Consider the following 18,251-nt stretch of genomic DNA (forward strand, 5'->3'; position numbering starts at 1 on the left):
TCCTATTGGCCAACAGTGCTTTATTATTAACCAGTATGAGAAACATACAGAATGACATCTCCCATCACACCACCATTGGTTAGACTTCCTTTCTGGCAAAGTCGGACCAGGCCAGAATGATCTATAGAGCTAGTTCCAGGACAGACAGACGTACACAAAGAAACCCTGTTTGGAAAGAACAAAAAGACAAACAAAAAACAAAAAAAGAGAAAGAAAAATGTAGAGCACTTAATTCCCCTTTGGCCAGGCAGTGGTGGGCCCACCTTTAATCCCAGCACTGGGGAGGCTGAGGCAGGTAGATCTCTGTGAGTTCAGGCCAGCCTGGTCTACAAAGAGATCAAAGTCAGCCAGGACTAGAGACTCTGTCTCAAAGTCAAAACAAATAAGAGAAGCAGACTTTAATGTTTCAAAAGAATCATAAGATCAAGCAGGCTTCTCTAAATAAGAATCTCAAATTCAGAATAAAAGCAATGAGATACACATTTAAACATATGAAAGGGTATTTTTATTATTTTCCTATATGACATCTTAACGAGTACACCATTTGCATTTTCTCAGCTGACAAATAAGACACAAACTCTCCTTGATGCTTCACAAATCAAGGACAGTCACCTGTCTTTGGGAGGATTCAGCTTCTTACGACGTCTGTGATACCTTGAGAAGAAGAAAATATTAGAGGTGAGATTACTCCAATAAATTAGTATTCTGGGTAGACATCTTAAATGTTTGTGGTTATTTTGCTATTTTTATTAGAGTTATTTGAAAAAAGTCAATAAAACTTTATAAATATGCTATTACACACTTCTCAGACATTTCTTAGTAATAATAATTCCATTACAAAAACTATTTTCTATCAACTAAACATTTTGGAAATTCTTTTAGATCTTGAGGACGATTTCATAACCTGGATTACTGGTCTTGAGTTAAAACTGAATGCTTATCTTTAAAGAATAAAAATGTATTTATAATGCAATTATTTTCCTCTGGACAGAGGTCTCTTCAACTGAAAACTCATATTCCAGTGTATGAAAGAACTCGTTAATGTTTACAGAAAAATGCAGAATACAGCCAAGAATGCAGGCTATGAAAATTAGAATGTCCAAAGCTACCTTACTCACTTTGGCAATCACAAATACACAGCCTGAAATAACCAATCCAAGTGCAGACACGTGAAATCAGCAGGCTCACACCTGCACGCCTCAGCTCTCTCCTACGCTTTGGAGAAGCCGTACCTGTAGTCCTGATCTACTGCAAGATGAAGCCCTTATCCAAAGAGTATGGGACCAGAAGTACACAGCATGAACTATCTTTTATCTGTTTTGTGTTTGTTATGTCTAAACACAAAATTCATTTGTATCCCATATGCACATTATACACCAAGTTTGAAGGTAATTTTATGAAATATTTTACTGTGTGATTTTTGACTGTGACCCTTAAAACTGAATTTGGCATACAATCTTCCACTGGTGGAATCAGGTCAGTGAACCATTAATCTAGTTAACCTGTCAATTACAAATCGGGAGTCGGATATTGGGGTAAAGATCTGAAAGGTCAAAAAAGCAGGGAGCAGCCACACTTGCGTCCTGTTTTCTGTTCCTCCAGCCAAAAGTACTAGGTCCTCCCCCAAACGCCTTATCACTTCCTGTCCCTCTCTGGGCAGACCTTCAGACCTCTATGGTTAAGTACTGGCTAGTTCCATCCTCTGACTCCAAGCTTTATTTGTCAGAACACAAACAAAATACCACACAACAGGTCAGTGCTCAAAAAACTTCCAGAGCCAAGAGTGAAGGCCCGCTCTAATCCCAGCGCTTGGGAGGCGGAGGCAGAGGCTGGGGGCGGGGGGAGCGCAGGGGGCAGAGGGCGGGGTCGCGGGGGCGGGGGGCAGAGGCAGAGACAGAGGCAAGGGGTCTCTGCTTGAGGTCAGCCTGGTCTACATAGCATGCACCACTATGTCCAGCAGACACTTGTATTTCTAAAAACAACGGACTTCAGGATTGAAATTTAAAATCCAATACTGTTAGCAATCACAATGAAAGGACTTATTGGGGATAAATTTATACACTGCAACCTACAAGAGTTCAGAACTGAGTGCAGTGGTACTCAGGAAGCTGGGGTGGGAAGATGAGCATGAGGCTATTTTGGGGAACATACAACACCTGTCTTTAAAAAAAGGAGGGATGGCTCAGGGGTTAAGAGCTCAGAGGTTAAGAGCACTGGCTACTCTTCCACAGATCCCGAGTTCTAGTCCCAGCAACCACATGTGGCTCCTGTCTACAATGAGATCTGGTGCCTTCTTCTGGTGTACAGGTAAACATGCAGACAGAACACTGTGTACGTAATAAACAAATCTTAAAAACATAACAAAAAAAAAAAACCTCAGCCTTGAAAACGCATACATATAAGTACATATGGACCGAGCATGTTTTATTTTTATATTTAGGAATATATAAATGTAACTATTTATTTAGATAAATATGCAACAACAATGGAAAAAATGAATCTGAAATAAAGCAAGTATGAGTAAAGAGAGGGTTGGGACAGGCTCCAAGACTACACAGAGAAACCCTGTCCCGAAAGACAAGAAACAAAAAAAGAGAGTTAGGAGAGAAGAGAGGGGAGGTGAAAGAAAGAAAAAGGAAAGGAAAAGAATTCTAGAGACCTAAGTAAATGGGAAAATGTACCATTTTTATAGATGTAACTATTCAGTTAGGTAAGGCATCAACTAGCCTGAAATTGGTCTGTGACACAGTTTCTCTGTGTTAACAGTACTGGCTGCCCTGGAACTTGCTCTGTAGACCAGGCTGGCCTTGAACTCACAATCAGCCTGCCTCTGCCTTCCTAGTGCTGGAACTAATAAATTCCTGTGCCACCACCAATGCCCAGCAGGCATTTTAGGGAAGTAAGTTTTTCAGAGACAAGCTGACTTGAAAATTTAGACACAAATAAAAGAACAGGATTTCTGAGACAACCTTGACGAGAACAAAGGTAGAAGACTCCGCACATCTCAAGACTCACGTATGGTCAAGCAGACACACACACCTCCACAGTAAAACGGAGTCAGGGCCACCCACATGTCAACTGACCAGCTTGAACACGCGGCCAGGAGGAAACAACAGCAGGGTGGAGCCGGCCCAGGTGCTCTGGCGCAGGCATTCATTCTCTCAGGAAAGATTGTATTGGAGATTCAGACACAGCACAGGGCTGCCATATAGGCAGACAAAATGACTTTCACCTACAGGAGTCCCATTCTTCTGATTGCTAGACCTTCAAAACTGAAATATTGACAAATTGTACTATATATTTTTTCCTTAATGTCTATAAATGAATACTGTTTTATTTATTTCCCTTTTTTGGGGGGGAGGGTTCCAGACAGGGTTTCTCTGAAGCTTTGGAACCTATTCTGGTTCCTTGAACTCACTATGTAGACCAGGCTGGCCTCAAACTCACAGTGAACCGCCTGCCACTGCCTCCTGAGTGCTGGGATTAAAGACATGCACCACCACTGCCCAGCCAAAAAAAAAAAAAAAAAAAAAAAAAAAATACTTCTGAATGGTATACATTAATCAAAAAAACACATGTTGGGGTCTACAAGGTAGACCAGTAAGTAAAGGCACCTGCTGCATAAGCCTACAACCCAAATTCCATCCTTGGAACCTACACATACATACGCCATGCACAAACGCTAACAATACAATTTCATTTATATGTGTATGTGTGTATGTAAACATAGAGACACTAAGTAAATATGTGCATGATCTGAAAGAACAATGACTCCAGGCTAGATCTTCTCTTTATGCATACAAACTAGGGTCTTCTGCTGGGCTCTTTATTGAGAGAGGTACTGGGACATCAAGTCCGCCTAATTTAAGTCTGCTTACAATTCAAAGTGCCTTGATATCCTGATGGGAAAAGATATACTAGGAGATTGCATTAATCAGTAGTCAAAAGTTAATTACTAGCAATAAGATTAAATAAGTAAATAAGATTAAACACAGGTAAGATCTAGATAACATGCTTGGTTTTAAGGCTCTCTGAACAGTCAGTCTCCTTGCCTTCCCAGGAATACAGACAGGGATTTGTCACAGTACCAGTGACTTGGCTATGAACAATGTTGACAAAGAATAAAGCAATCTGTAATGTGCAGGAACGAAACAAGTAATGAAAGGCAGTAAGGAAGTTCAAAAAGAGGTCTAGACTCAGGTCTCTAGGGAATGGGTAAAAATGAAAGACTCGGAAGAAGCTCAGTCAGGAAAGTATCTGCCTGGCAAGCATAGGACCTGAGCTCAATTCCCAGAACCAACTTCGATGGCACATGCTTGCAATCCCAGCACTGGGAGGTGGAGACCAGTCAGGCCCTGGGGCTTGCTGACCAGCCTAATCTAGTTGGGAGCTCCAGCCTGTCTCAAAACAAAGATGGACAGCTTCTGATAATGACACTTGAGACCCAAAGCTTCCCAATAACCTCTCTACACACCTGCATACCTCCCCTCACGTAAGTAAGTAAGAAAGTTAGATACATAAGCAAAAACCAGGGCTGGTGAGATGGCACTTTCTGTGTAAGCCCGAGGACCCGAGTTCAATCCCCAGAGCCACGGCAGGAAGACTGACAGCTGCCCTCTGCCATCCACACTATCGGTGTGGCAAGCACACACACACGCACACAACACTAGTGATAAAATAACAACTTTTTAATTTGAAAATAAAAGATAAACAGGAGATGCAATAAGGCCATGAATCATGACACACATCTGAGAATACAGTATGATTAAAGATACAAAGTCATGGGATGGCTTCTTAATTTGTTTTCATGAACTCTAACTTAACAGTGACAAAGACAGGTGAAAAATCTAACAATATGCATAAATAATGTGAGTACTGAGAAATAAAAATCAAAAAGGAGATTAAAACATAAAAAGGAATAAGAATGTAAAGACTAGAAGTTAGGAGGAAGCCGGGGGGGAATATGATCAGCACATAAATACAAGAATATTAAAATAGGTTATCCTACCACAACTTGCTTATTCAAACACAATAAAAACTACTTATGACACTTCTACATTAAAACAAATGTAGACTGTGTTGGCCAAAGCTTCTGATTTCTACCTTGAAAAAGAGACACGGACATACGGGCTTTAGCCTGTCACCCCAGCATTCAGGGTCTGAAACAGTTCACAGAGCTCCAGGGTTCACAGGTTCATGCAGGTGCTCACACGATGACCACACTTTCAGACTCAACGTACTTAACAATGGCTTCATCTTCCTCACCTTCCCATTCACATGAACGGTGCCAGTACCCCCAAAACCCTCCATCACAAGGGCATCCTATCTCCCCCGACGTTCCTCATCCCCTGATCTAGCAGGATGGAAAATCAGCTACCTGAATTTCTTCCCTATTTTATCTGACATACTAGACCTTCTGGTCTGGGAAGTTGTCACCATTTCCTGTATACACCTCTGAGCCATCTTTCAAGGTTCACTGACACTATTAATTATTTATACTCCACTGTCTTCACTCTCAACTCTAACAACTTGCAAATAAGGAGGGGTCTCATCATGTAGCACTCACTGAGCAGTTGAGGACTACACTCAGGAGCTCTGAGGGTACACCCTGTGCAAGTGTCAGCTCAGAGGTGGTTGCTGAATTGTACAAGAGAGTAAAAACAGAGCTCGCCCACACAAGCCAACATAAATAACGAAGAACACTCTACAGTTGGTTTGGAAGAAGAAAGACATGAGAGAAGACTCCGGGCTAGGAGTATAGCTCAGCAGCGAAACACACTGCTTAGCATGTGAGGGGCATTGCAAGAAAAGAAACAAGGAGTTGACTGGGGGTAGGGGTGGGGGAAGACAATGGGAGTGTAGTTCAGAGTACAAAGACTGCCTCTCATTCACAAGGCCCTGGGCTCAATTCACAACACTACAAAACCCAACAAACACAGTAAATTCATGCTTTTATCTAAAAAGGAGAGTGGCAAAATGGCTTAGTGAATAAAAGCACTTGCCACCAAGCCTCGAGACCCAAGTTTGATCTTTGGGACCCATATAGAAGGTGATCACCAACTCCCCAAGTTATCCTCTGATTGCAACATGCCTCTCCCCACCCCAAATACACAAATAACCAAATAAATATAATAAAATATATTTGAAAAGAAGAAGGAAGCCAAGCTGTGGAAGGGCACACCTTTAATCCCAGCACTTGGGAAGCAGAAATAGGAGGACTTCTGAGTTTGAGGCCAGCCTACTCTACAGAGTGAGTCCCAGGACAGCCAGGGCTACATAATAAAATCCTGTCTCAATTTTAAAAAAAAGGGGGGGGGAGGGGAGATAGATGAATGGATGGACGGACAGACGGGCCAGGAACCTGGCGCAATCATTAAAGTGCCTTCCATCCTCTAAAAAGCCAGCCAGTATGGCAGTGGACACTTGTCATCCTAGAACTGAAGAGGCGGAGACTACAGCATCCCAAGGGCGCGCTGGCCAGCCAGCGTAGGTAACCAATGAGCTGTGTCTCAAAGACAGGGGCCACAGGGGCCAGAGTGATGGCTCAAGGGCTAAGAACACTGGCTGTTCTAGAAGAACTGTGCCCCAGCACCTTACGGTAGCTCACCATCATCTCTAACTCCATTTGCAGGGGATCCAATGCCCCTCTCCTCTCACCTCCTAAGGCACAGCACACATGAAAAGTAAGCAAAGCACTCATGCACATAAAATAAAAATAAAAAATAACAGGAGTGGGGGGATAGTAAGGGGAAGAGTAACTGAGGAAGGCACTCAACACTGACCTCTGGCCTCCATGCGCGCGCGTACACACACACACACACACACACACACACACACACAACATACACTCACGCGCACACAACGTACACTCACGCGCACACACATGCATACTAACACGCACACACGTACACTCACGCACACACACTCTCTCACACACACACTCACGCACATGTACACTCACACACGCACACACACTCACACACGCATGCATACTCACGCACACACACACTCACACACAACATACACTCACGCGCACACACGTGCATACTCACACACAACGTACACTCACGCACACACATGCATACTAACACGCACACACGTACACTCACGCACACACTCATGCACACTCACGCACACACACTCTCTCACGCACACGCACACACACTCACGCACACGCACACTCACACTCACACACACAAAAAGAGATTAACTCAAAGCAATCATAAAAACGGAAACTAGTGCCAGTCAGACACAGGCTAATGAACCCCTCACTGTGAGCACTGAAAACAGCAGCAGTAGTTTTTAAAGGAATCAGGGACAACACACACTGACCAGTCAGACGTCCAAGCACAACTTCTCTTGTGTAATAATTCAGAATTTGTTCGAAATAGATAAAGGGAGCCTGGGGAGGTGGCTCAGAGGTTCAGAGCGCCTGCTGCTCTGGAAGGGGGTGCAGGTTTGGTTCCCAGCACCCACATGGTGGCTCGCACTCCAGGGGATCTGGGTAATCCTCTGGCCTCCACGGGAACCACACACACGTAATGTACTTACACATAAGACAAATCACTCATACACATAATGTAAAAAAAAAAAAAAAACCTTTAAAATAAGGAAGTAGATAAAGGGCTGAGAATAACATCAATTATTATCAGGAAGCAAAATTTAAAAACATAAGGACTACTCTACTCTTGCATTAAAACAAAGGAAAAGTAGAGTGTTATTTTAACTTCAGTATATGTAGATTAAAGAGTACACCATAGCATACTTGGTGCCAATTTTTCCACAGATGGCAACACTGCAGAAGTTATCAATGGAAGAGAGCCACACAGTGGGAGCTGGAGAGAGGATGCTGGAGAGAGGATGGGCACTTACTGTCCGTGCGGGTACCAGCGGTGCTTTGTAGTGAAGAACACCCTGCTGAGCTGTTCTATCATAGGTCCTTGCTCAAGTTGGTCGCTTTTTATTCCTAATTTGGTTTTCAGCACTTGTTCATGTGTTTCTTCATTATTATGCAAAATATCTGGTTGAGGGATAGGCTATAAAATAAGCAATGAACAAACAAGTGTAAAAATGTAAGCCAGATCTGATTGGCTTTATGATGAACTAACAACCACACTCAGCAATTCACTACACTTCCTAACGGTGGGTAAGTTACCAGAGTACTTTCAGTTATTAGTTATATTATTCAAAGTTAGAAACACTCTTCTACTCTCTCTCTCTCTCTCTCTCTCTCTCTCTCTCTCACTCACTCACACACACACACACACACACACACACACACACACACACACACACCTGTAGGTTTCTTTTCCAATAATAAAAGTTTTAATTTGGTTCTTTCCCCTCCGTATTAAGGTACTTATTATTCTTTTATCCATAGTACTTTTTAACTTGCAATCTGACAGTTTACCATACATATTATTAAGGGGAAAACAGTGAAAAATATATAAAAGGCCGCTATGGTGGTTTGAATAAGAACGGTCCTCATAGGCTCGTGTATTTGAATGTTTAGTCCCAGTTGGTGGACTGTTTAGTCCCAGTTGGTGGACTGTTTAGGAAGGAGTAGGTGTGGTCTTGCTGGATGAGGTGTGTCACTGGAGGTTTCCAAAGCCCATGCCAGGCCCAGTCTCCTTCTCTGCTTGTAAATATAAGTTCTTAGCTACTGCCTAAGTACTGCCACGCTCCCTGCCATGATGATCACAAACTAAGGCTATGAAACTGTAAGCAAGCTTTCTTTTTTAAGTTGCCTTGGTCATGTGTCTTTTCACAGCAATAACAGTAACTAAGACAACCTGTCATTGAAAAGTAACATTCCTAAACTGCACATAGTGGTGCATGCATGCAATCCCAGCACCCAGGAGGCAGAGGCAGGGGGATCTCTGAGTTGCAGCCAGCCTGGTGTTCATAGGCAAGTACAGAGTGGGACCCCGTCTCAAAGCAAACAAAAAGAGTAAGAGAAACAGACGGGCTGTTAGGAAAGCACTCACTTCTTAGTGGTATGGGATAACCACCACATGGGAGGGAGAGAATAAGAAAGAATAATGACGAGATTAAGAACAGTAGCTCGGTCTCTGATTCTGCTTAGTAGTGCGCTATAGCCACAGGCAAGCTAAACCTCTTTCTCCCTCGGCAGTAACATCTACCTCATAAGGGCTGGGCAGATCAAGCAAATGGTAATGTACAGTGTGCCCTGCTGTTCCGCAAACTCATGAAGATGCCAGTAAACGGTAGTAACTGACATCTCCTTCAAGGCCCCACGCAACACACAAGTGCCGTAAGCATAATTAAAGAAGCACTGCCTAGACAGTTAAAGCAGCCTTAAAAGAGCGTCTCTTTTATACAAAGCAGAGTATCAGGCATTGTAAACAACGGTCCCTTGAAAGGGACTAGCAAGTGTAGCACCAGAGCTGTAAAGGCTGTCAGAATCAAAATGGAACCATCACTAAAGTGTTAAGCCTCAACTACACAATGTATGCAAATATATGCAAATAAAGCCGGGTGGGAGGGGCTAAGGAAGTTCTCATGAGCAGATTATATCTGATAGCAGGAACTAACAGAGACTCACTCAGAGCCACACCTTGCACAAAGGCCACTGCAATTAGGTACTAAAAAGTTCGCTCGCTGGAACTGCCTGTCGAGCCTTGGGCTCCAGCCACCCTTGTTATTGTGGGGGAGAACTGGTGCCTTAGACAATCGCAGTAACCCTCTTCTGCCTGCCTGGTTCCGGCCTACTGAATATCATTATGAAACCCATTACTTTATGTACTATCTTTAAAACTAATGTACTGCAAGGGCCAGTAAAACAGTTCATATGACAAAAGTGCTTGTCACTCAAGCCCGGCAACCTAAATTTGACACCCAGAACTCACAGTAAGTGAACTCACCTCTACTTAGGTTGCACGTGACTGGCATGTGTGCACACACACGCGCGCACGTGCGAGCGCACACACACATGCACACGCACACACAAAAATTCAAAACAACTATGAAGGGAGACAGAAAAGCTGTGACTTTACGGTTACATTTTTTTTATGTAGTGTTTGGCGAGCATTTTGTGCATGTGTGAAAGTCAGTTGTCCCCTTCCACCGTGTGGTTCTGGGAGTTGTTTTTTCAACTCCCAAAAGTTATCCTCTAACTCCTACACAAATATCACGGCATGCACATGTACACAAATATAAATGAATGAACCTTAAAACTAAACAGATGACCAGAATCAACAGTACAAAAGCTATAAACGAATATTCTAAAATACAAGTCTTTCATGATATATGTGAGTATCAGATTAAACGTATTTTTTGGTTTAATTTTGGAGGGAGGCATGTGAATGTGTGTGGTACCGGGAATTCAACCCAAAGCCTCACAAATACTAGATGAGTGCTCTACCAATCTCCTGTATTTCCAAACCTTTAAAATTTTTTGTGAATTTTAGACACGGTCTCACACTAAAATGAATTTAATGTCCTCCTGCTTCAGGCCAACTGATGGGAGTTACAGGTCTCTGCCACCAGGTAGGTTTTTATCAAATTTCTTAGGTCAGAAAAATGGTGATGTCCTTATTGCCCTTAAATAGTTCCCTTGTACACTAAGAAACTTTAGAAGAAGATTGAAAACTAAGAGGAAAAAAACTAAAGCAAATAAAGGGTATCAGACAACTTCCTTACATACTTTGGTGTGTTCGTAGGGGATGTCCACAGAAGGGTGGTAGCACACTATTGTCCTGCCGTCAGATGTCAATGCGAGCTCTACCTTGCTGGAAAGGAATGTTTCAGAGACACAGTTAGACTCTATTCAAGGCAGCATGAGTACTTTTAGGTTTGGGTTTTAATTTCTTGAGATAAGGTAAGGTCTCACTCTAGTCCATGTAGTCACGGAATTCACTATGTAGCCCATGCTGGCCTCAAAACACATGCCAATACTCTTGCCTCCAAAGTGATGGACTAACAGATACATACCACCATATCTGACAGTATGACTTTTGTTTTGAGATAGAATTTCATGTGTCCCAGGATGGTTTTGCACTTACTATGTATCAAAGGATGACCTAAAACTCCTGATCCTCCTGACCCTATCTCCTGTTAAGATTATGACCAGGTGGAATAATTTTACTCTTAATGAGACAATTAATTAGAAATCAACCCAAATGCCACACTGATAGCAAGGCCTCTGGCTGCTAAGCAAGGGGAAGGGCAAAAAGGTCGTACAGCCCTGGTACTGGTAGAGGCTCCACACAAACGCACCAGTGTGCAAAAGCAGCTTGGGTCAAAGTGAGCCCAGGGTATGGTTCCTCTGCACATGACATCAGAGAACAAAGCAAGTGCTTCTGATAACTTTATAAAGCCACAGATGATAGCTATCCATCTGCCACGCAAGTCAACACACTGTGCAAGTTCCATATCACAACAAGGCTGTGGCATTCTGATCACGTTTTCTAAGCTGTCCAGAACACGTCAGCCCTTAACCCTGGGTTTTAAGATACTACTTTAAGCCAGGCAGGACAGCATACATCCTTAACCCCAGCACAAAGGAGGAAGAGGCAGGAGGATCTCCAGGAAGTATTGCAGGCCCAGCCTGATCTATAGAGCAAGTTCCAAGACAGCCAAGGCTACCCTGAGAAACAACAAAAAAAGCCAAGACATAGGGCTCATGTCTCTACTCCCAGCACTGCCGAGGCAGAGGCAGAGGCAGAGGCAGAGGCAGAGGCAGAGGCCGAGGCAGAGGCAGGTGGATCTCCGTGAGTCTGAGGCCAGCCTGAACTACTGAGCAAGTTCCAGGACAGGCTCCAAAGAAATCCTGTCGCCAAAAAAAAAAAAAAAAAAAAAAAAAGAAAGAAACAGAAAATTAAGCTTAAGAGAGACTAGTATTCTAGAGAGAAAAGGAAAAACACTGGGAAAAGTTACTGAACTTTTTAACCAGTTAAAATGTTAACTGACAATTCTTACAATGGAATCTAAGGAGTCTAATTTGACTAGGTTTATGTTTAAGATGAAAGAGATTCATGCACTACAGAACCCAAAGTTTACAAACTGGTTGGGCTGATGAAATGGCTCAGTGGGCAAGACTGCCAACCTGAGTTTGATCCCCAGGACCCACATGGTGAAAAGAGATGTGTCCTCTAACCCGGACATGCATGTCATGGCCCATACATGCACACACACAAATATACACAATAAAAAATGTATTTACTTAAGGTTGCTAATTTTAGATTAGGAGACTATGTTGAATATACTTGTATGCTACAATAACAAAATTTAAATGTAAAATTAATTAATCACAAATGCTAAAGGAAACATGATCACTTGACTGGAAAACCTAGTACCTGAGTGACAATTAAGACCAATACAGAACATTTCAGCTTAACTACTGTAAGAAAATAAACAGTGGTGAGACTGTAAGTTGTATTTCATCATTGTTTTATTGCTGAATTCTACACATAATTGCAGTAACATTTCTGATATTAATTAATTTCACATTCTTTGACACAAGGAAAGTCTTATTTGTATCTCTGGCTACCCTGGAACTCACAGAGCTTCACCCACATCTGCTTCTCCAGTGCTGGGCTTAAAGAAGTCCAGCACCATGTCCAGCCCAAAAGATTTTTTCAAAGTTTTCTAAGATTTACTATGTTGTATGTGTTTGAATGTTTTGCCTGCACAAATTTATATGCACCACATGTGTTCCCAGTGTCCTCAGAGGTCAGAAGAGGCTATGAGATCTCCTGAAACTGGAGATATGAATGAGTTCTAATCCATCATGTGGGTGCTGGGAACCAAACCCAGGTCTGCAAGAGCAGCACTGTTAACCACTGGTCCACCATCTCTCCACCACCTCCACTCCGTTTTGAGCCAAGGTCTCACTAGATAGTCCAGGCTGGCCTTGAACTCACGATCCTCTTACTTTAGCTTTCCAAGTGCTGGGGTGACAGCTGGCTTCAGGGAGTTCTGCATAATATATACACTGACATCACTCAAACTGGTCAGGTTCAAAAAAAACATAACCCAGTCTAATTCATCATGTGCTACTTTACTTAGAATTCAACAAAAGTACAATTAAAACCAGTATCAAAAAAGAAAATATGGTTAAGCTAGGCGGTGGTGGCGCACGACTTTAATCCCAGCACATGGAAGGCAAGGCAGGAGGATCTTTGTGAGTTCAAGATCAGCCTGATCGACAAGATTTAGTTCCAGGACAGAGAAACCCTGTCTTGGCGGAGGGATAGAAAGTATGGGTTGAAGAGAAGGCTTGTTGCTATTTCAAAGGACCCTGGTTCAGTTCCCAGCACCCACACGGTCACTTACAAGTCAGTAACTCCAGTTCCAGGAGATCTGATCCCTATTCTGACCTCCCCAGACACCAGGAACATATACGGTGCACATACACACATGGAGACAAAGTACCCATACACATAATAAACTTGAAAGAAAATACAAAAGCCCTGGGCATGGTGGCACATAGCTAAACCCTGGGAAGAGTCCAAGGGTGGACTCAGCTACACAGTGAGTTTGAGGTTAGCCTGGGCTGCTTCTCCTTTACCTTTTACTTCCTAAAACTTGCAATAAAACACACATAACTTAAGAAAATAGGTTGTATTTTCTATACATCAACTCTGCTCAAAAATAAATAAATAAAAAGAAACCACATCATATACTATTCTTAGTTCTTAGAATAATGACTAAGTTGAATAAGTACCAAACAAATGGTGCTGAATTCAACAGTTAAACAAAAGACAGATAAATACCTAACCTAATAGATATGAGCCCTAATGTACAATTATAAAAACGAATTAGTTCTTATAGGAAGAAAAGATCCACTCTGTTACAGCAAATGAGCCTTCACAGCAACATAATAGTAATAGATTTTATCTAAAATGTGAAATGTGTATAATCCAGACACATATTTAATCCATATAAATAAGACACAATCTTAAAAACAAAATTAAAGATTAATTAGAAAGGCAAACAAAAAAATCATTTCAGGTACAGCTACAACTGCTACTTCCAACTGTTTCATACACACCAGTTGTAGTCATCTGGGAGAGAAGAATACGTAGATTTACGACAAACACTAGATAAAGCTCCACCTGCAAAAACCCACATAGAAAAATAGTTTAGTTCACCAAATCGTAAAGAATGATGACCTGAGTTAAAACCCAAGCACCCATATAAAAAGTCAGGGACAATAGTGTGCATCTGTAATTCCCACGCTGGGGAGTGAGCACAGGCAGACCCCAGACAGCCTAGTCTAGTTGGGGATTCGGGGGTTTTGTTTTTGAGACAGGGTTTCAGTATGCAGGCCAGGTTGACCTCCAAATTCCTGCCTCTGCCTCCAGAGTACTGGATTACAGGTGTGCATCACTATACCCTATTCCCAGATGATGTGAAAGCAGATGGGGTTACAGCAAAAGGGTTAAAGAGGAGGGAGGGAGGAAATAAGAAAGGAAAATGAGGGGAGGAACATCTTGTGTGGAAATCTAGATTTAAATATATGTACAAATCCGTAACACAAAAGCAAAAGGGACATGCTCTGGAATAATCTTTTTGTGCGCGGTAAAGATTTGTCACTCAGAGGTAGGAAGTATTGGTGGGGCAACCAAACTAAGGATGAAGGGAAGGAGAAGGGGAAAGTCAGGAGTCTCCAGCCAGACTCTGAGGGAGGCAAGAGATGAACGTGTCATGCTAATAAAGGTACTACCACCTGGAAGAGTGTAAATAAGGAATATGGATTAATCTGAAATGTAAGAGCTAGTTAGTAATAAGACTGAGCTATTGGCTGAGCATTTATAAGTAATATTAATTCTCAGGATGGTTATTTGTGACTGAACGGCTATAGGACAGGAAACATTTAATTACAGGGAGAGGAACAGAACCAGCGAAGGCGAGGAAAAATGGGGTGAATGAGTAAGTCACAAGGACTATGTATGCCCAAAAATGCCATAATGAAACTGATTATTTTATGTTGACTTGAAAATTAATAGAAAGTAAAAAAATATTACATCAATTTTATTGTTTTTTATTATTATTATTTTTTAGACAGAGTCTCATTATGTAGCCGTGGCTGGCCTAAAACTCACTATACACATCAGATTAGCCTTGAATTCACAGATTCATCTGATTCTACCTCTCAAATTCTTGGAATTATAGGCCTATGTGATCTTGCCCATCTCATTACAGTAATTTTTGTTGTTTTGAGACAGGGTCTCTCTATATAGCCCTGGCTGTCCTGGAACTCACTATATAGTCCAGATTAATCTCAAACTCAGAGATCCACCTGTCTCTACCTCCTGAGTGCTAGAATTAAAGGCTTATGCCACCATGCTCAACTCACTACAGTAAAAGCTTAATCAAAAATTAAATGTGTCTGGTTTTGACTTTTATTGTAGATAGAATGTGATAAATCAGCCCTAAAATGAGGAGTAGGCGAGCAAGGGGTGAGGGACAGAAGGCTTCCTATAAAAGTGGGATTTGGCAAACCTGAACACTGTTTAAAAAACTTACTGAACACAGGTTTGTCTTGTTCAGATGCCCCAAAATTACGTATTTATTGCTGGGGGAGGGGGGAGTACAGGGGATGAAAGCAGCTTGCTGTGAGAAACGGGGTTTTTACATTTTATTGTTTTTGAGTCAACAGGTTAACAAGTATGCATTATTAACAGACTTTGGAGAGGATCTTTAGAAAGGAAGCATGTTAATTTGTTCAGTGGCTATATTCGGAAGGGAAGAAAACTTCCCACAATATTAACAATGATTATCCCTGGGAGATGGCACTGTGAATTTGTTTTTTATTTCCAAATCTTGAGAACTACTAAAAATAAATAAATAACAGATGTAAAATACACCAAGTATAAATGTTCCTCCTGAAAGGGAAGTTACCCTCTACCAGCTCACTTAAATCCTACTTGTGGTTTAATGACAGCCAATGATTACCCTAGATCTTTTATTTGGCATTTATGCATGCATGCACACACACACACACACACACACACACACACACACACAGAATCATCTTTTAAGCCCACAACAGGATCATTCTCACATACATCATGGTTTTTTGTTTTTGTTTTTTTTTCTCTATTTGGTGATCGGTCCATACTGGTAAGAGCTGTGTGATAATTCAGAGTTAAGATGCAACATAATCTATTCACTCTCCTTTTGACTGACATTTAAATTCTGTCCCCTTTTTATTGTTGCAAACAACAGGAATGCCGAATGAACAAATGCTGTAAATATACCATACTTTAAAAAGCATAAAACTCTTTTAAGCATTAAAAAAAATAGCCTCACTTACTTTGGATTGGAAATAATTGTTTCCAGATAGTTCTGTTCGATATCACCCATCTTACTGCCATTGCCATGGTCCTCATCGGGTGTTTTGAAAAAAGATACTGTGAGGAGAAACCACTTCTAAAATCTGTTTCTAGGCACCCAGATTTTCATTCCTGCTTTAGAGATAAAGGAAAAGCACACATTAGCACCAGTCATTGGAAAACAAGGCTTTTCAACCGTGCAGTTTCACACAATACAACAAGGGGACAAAGAGCAACATCAAAAAAATAAGAAACTAAACCCAACACCTACATCTACCATCATTTCACTTAAATGCAACCTTCTCAACGCTCAGTGCAGTTTGTTTCAGTTGAGCACTCAATAAAAATCTAATTACTTAGAAACTCTATCACACATAATACAGTGCGTACTCCTCAAACATTAGTGCATCTGTGCACTAACATCCAAGTACCACACCTAAGACCGTATCACCGAAGTAATACTGTTTCTGATGAAATGAAAGAGTCAAAAAGACCTATCTTTGGTCCATGAAAATTTTAAGAGGAACACATCAATGTCACCATTTTACAGGTTTTAAACAAAGGGCTCTTGTCGTCATTTCAAGGTACCGTCACACAGCATCTAAAGACACGTCGAAGCATATTTATGTTGAATCATGAAAATGTAAAGGACTCGCTTCCAAAGTGTTGCTCACTTACAAACTGGAAAACCTGAGGCAAGTCGTTAATTAAACCGGTGAACTGAAGGAAAGAGCCACAATTTTCACGAGATGTTGTAAATAAATCTTAGTTACTGTACCCCTATTTTCAATTTGTCTTACCGGCTACCTATGCCGGTGCTAGCTCGGCAGGCTGACCCCTGACACCTGTCACAACTGTGAGTCTTGCTAACCCGGGGTTCATTCAGCGAGCAGTTGAGTGGTTGCAAGCCACTTTCCCTTGCATTCTGTGTCTTTCAGACATCTGATTAGGAACAAAGGCCGAGAGAAGTCTAATATTATTATTTTAGTAGCCCACTGTTTGACTGGTGGCATGCACGAGACACACACCCACGTCTTCCTATTACAAGTCCAAAATTAAACATTTGTGGGGGGGGGACACGATTAACTTTCCTCGGCTCAAACTACTGCTGCAGGGTGAGCCCCGTGGCAGCGAATTCAGTTCCAAATCAAACCGCCCCGAGGGTCTTAAGTTTGATGAACAGATGCAAGGACCACGGAGGCGTCTCGGGAGCCGCAAGGTCAGCGCGGGGCACACACGGAGGGTGAGCTAAAGGAAAGGCGCAACCGTACGGCCGCCCTTCTGCTGGATGGAGCCCAGGGACCCCGGCAGCCTCGCTCTGCGGGCAACGGCACGCAGAAAAGCCTTCAACGCGTGTGGACAAGCCTTCCCGAGGGAGAGAGGGCAGCGGCCACTCACGCAGGTACTCACCGCGGGCCCCGCCATCTTGCTTCCATCCGGGTCCTAAAGACGCCGTCCAGCGCGCACGCGTTACAGACCCGCAAGGTACTCTGGGAGTCGTAGTTTCTGCAGGGGGGGCGTAGACCCGGTAGCAGAAGTAAAGCGAGACAAGCAAGTCCCTATGGCCAGCATTTGTTTCCGCAGCTTGGGTTACAAATGGTGCTCTGAGGCGGATCTTTGTGAGTTCCAGACCAGCCTGCTCTACAAGAGCTAGTTCCAGGACAGCCTCGAAAAACAAACAAACAAACAAAAACCAACAATAACAAAAAAGGTGCTCTGACAACAAAATCGTTACCCTCCCGTTTCTAGTGGCAGGAAGTGTTTAAAATAACTTCAGCAAAACAATTTTATATTAACATTCAGAGAAACACTAAGCAATGTTTGTAGAAACTAAACATAAACTAAAATAACTAATAAGGGTATAAATCAAAATTAACTGTCATTTTGTGAATGAAATAACTATGTTCTACCCAAACAGATATTGCAAGTTATTCTAACCTTCATCTAACA

General features: G+C 42.2%; 1 protein-coding gene across 1 annotated transcript; it reads right to left on the reverse strand.

Annotated features, from left to right (window-relative positions):
- Positions 1–479: 479 nt before the first annotated feature.
- On the reverse strand, positions 480–16,394 carry Mrpl42 (mitochondrial ribosomal protein L42). Its single transcript, XM_051206325.1, has 5 exons — positions 16,283–16,394; positions 14,015–14,078; positions 10,667–10,751; positions 7,873–8,036; positions 480–654 (listed from the first exon to the last, which is right to left on the reverse strand). The coding sequence occupies exons 1-5, from the start codon at positions 16,356–16,358 to the stop codon at positions 609–611; spliced, it is 435 nt and encodes a 144-aa protein (XP_051062282.1). The 5' UTR covers positions 16,359–16,394; the 3' UTR covers positions 480–608.
- Between the last annotated feature and the right edge of the window lie 1,857 nt (positions 16,395–18,251).

The sequence above is a fragment of the Phodopus roborovskii genome, unplaced genomic scaffold (genome assembly GCF_943737965.1).
Source record: "Phodopus roborovskii unplaced genomic scaffold, PHOROB, whole genome shotgun sequence".
In the NCBI taxonomy this organism is placed as follows: Eukaryota; Metazoa; Chordata; class Mammalia; order Rodentia; family Cricetidae; genus Phodopus; species Phodopus roborovskii.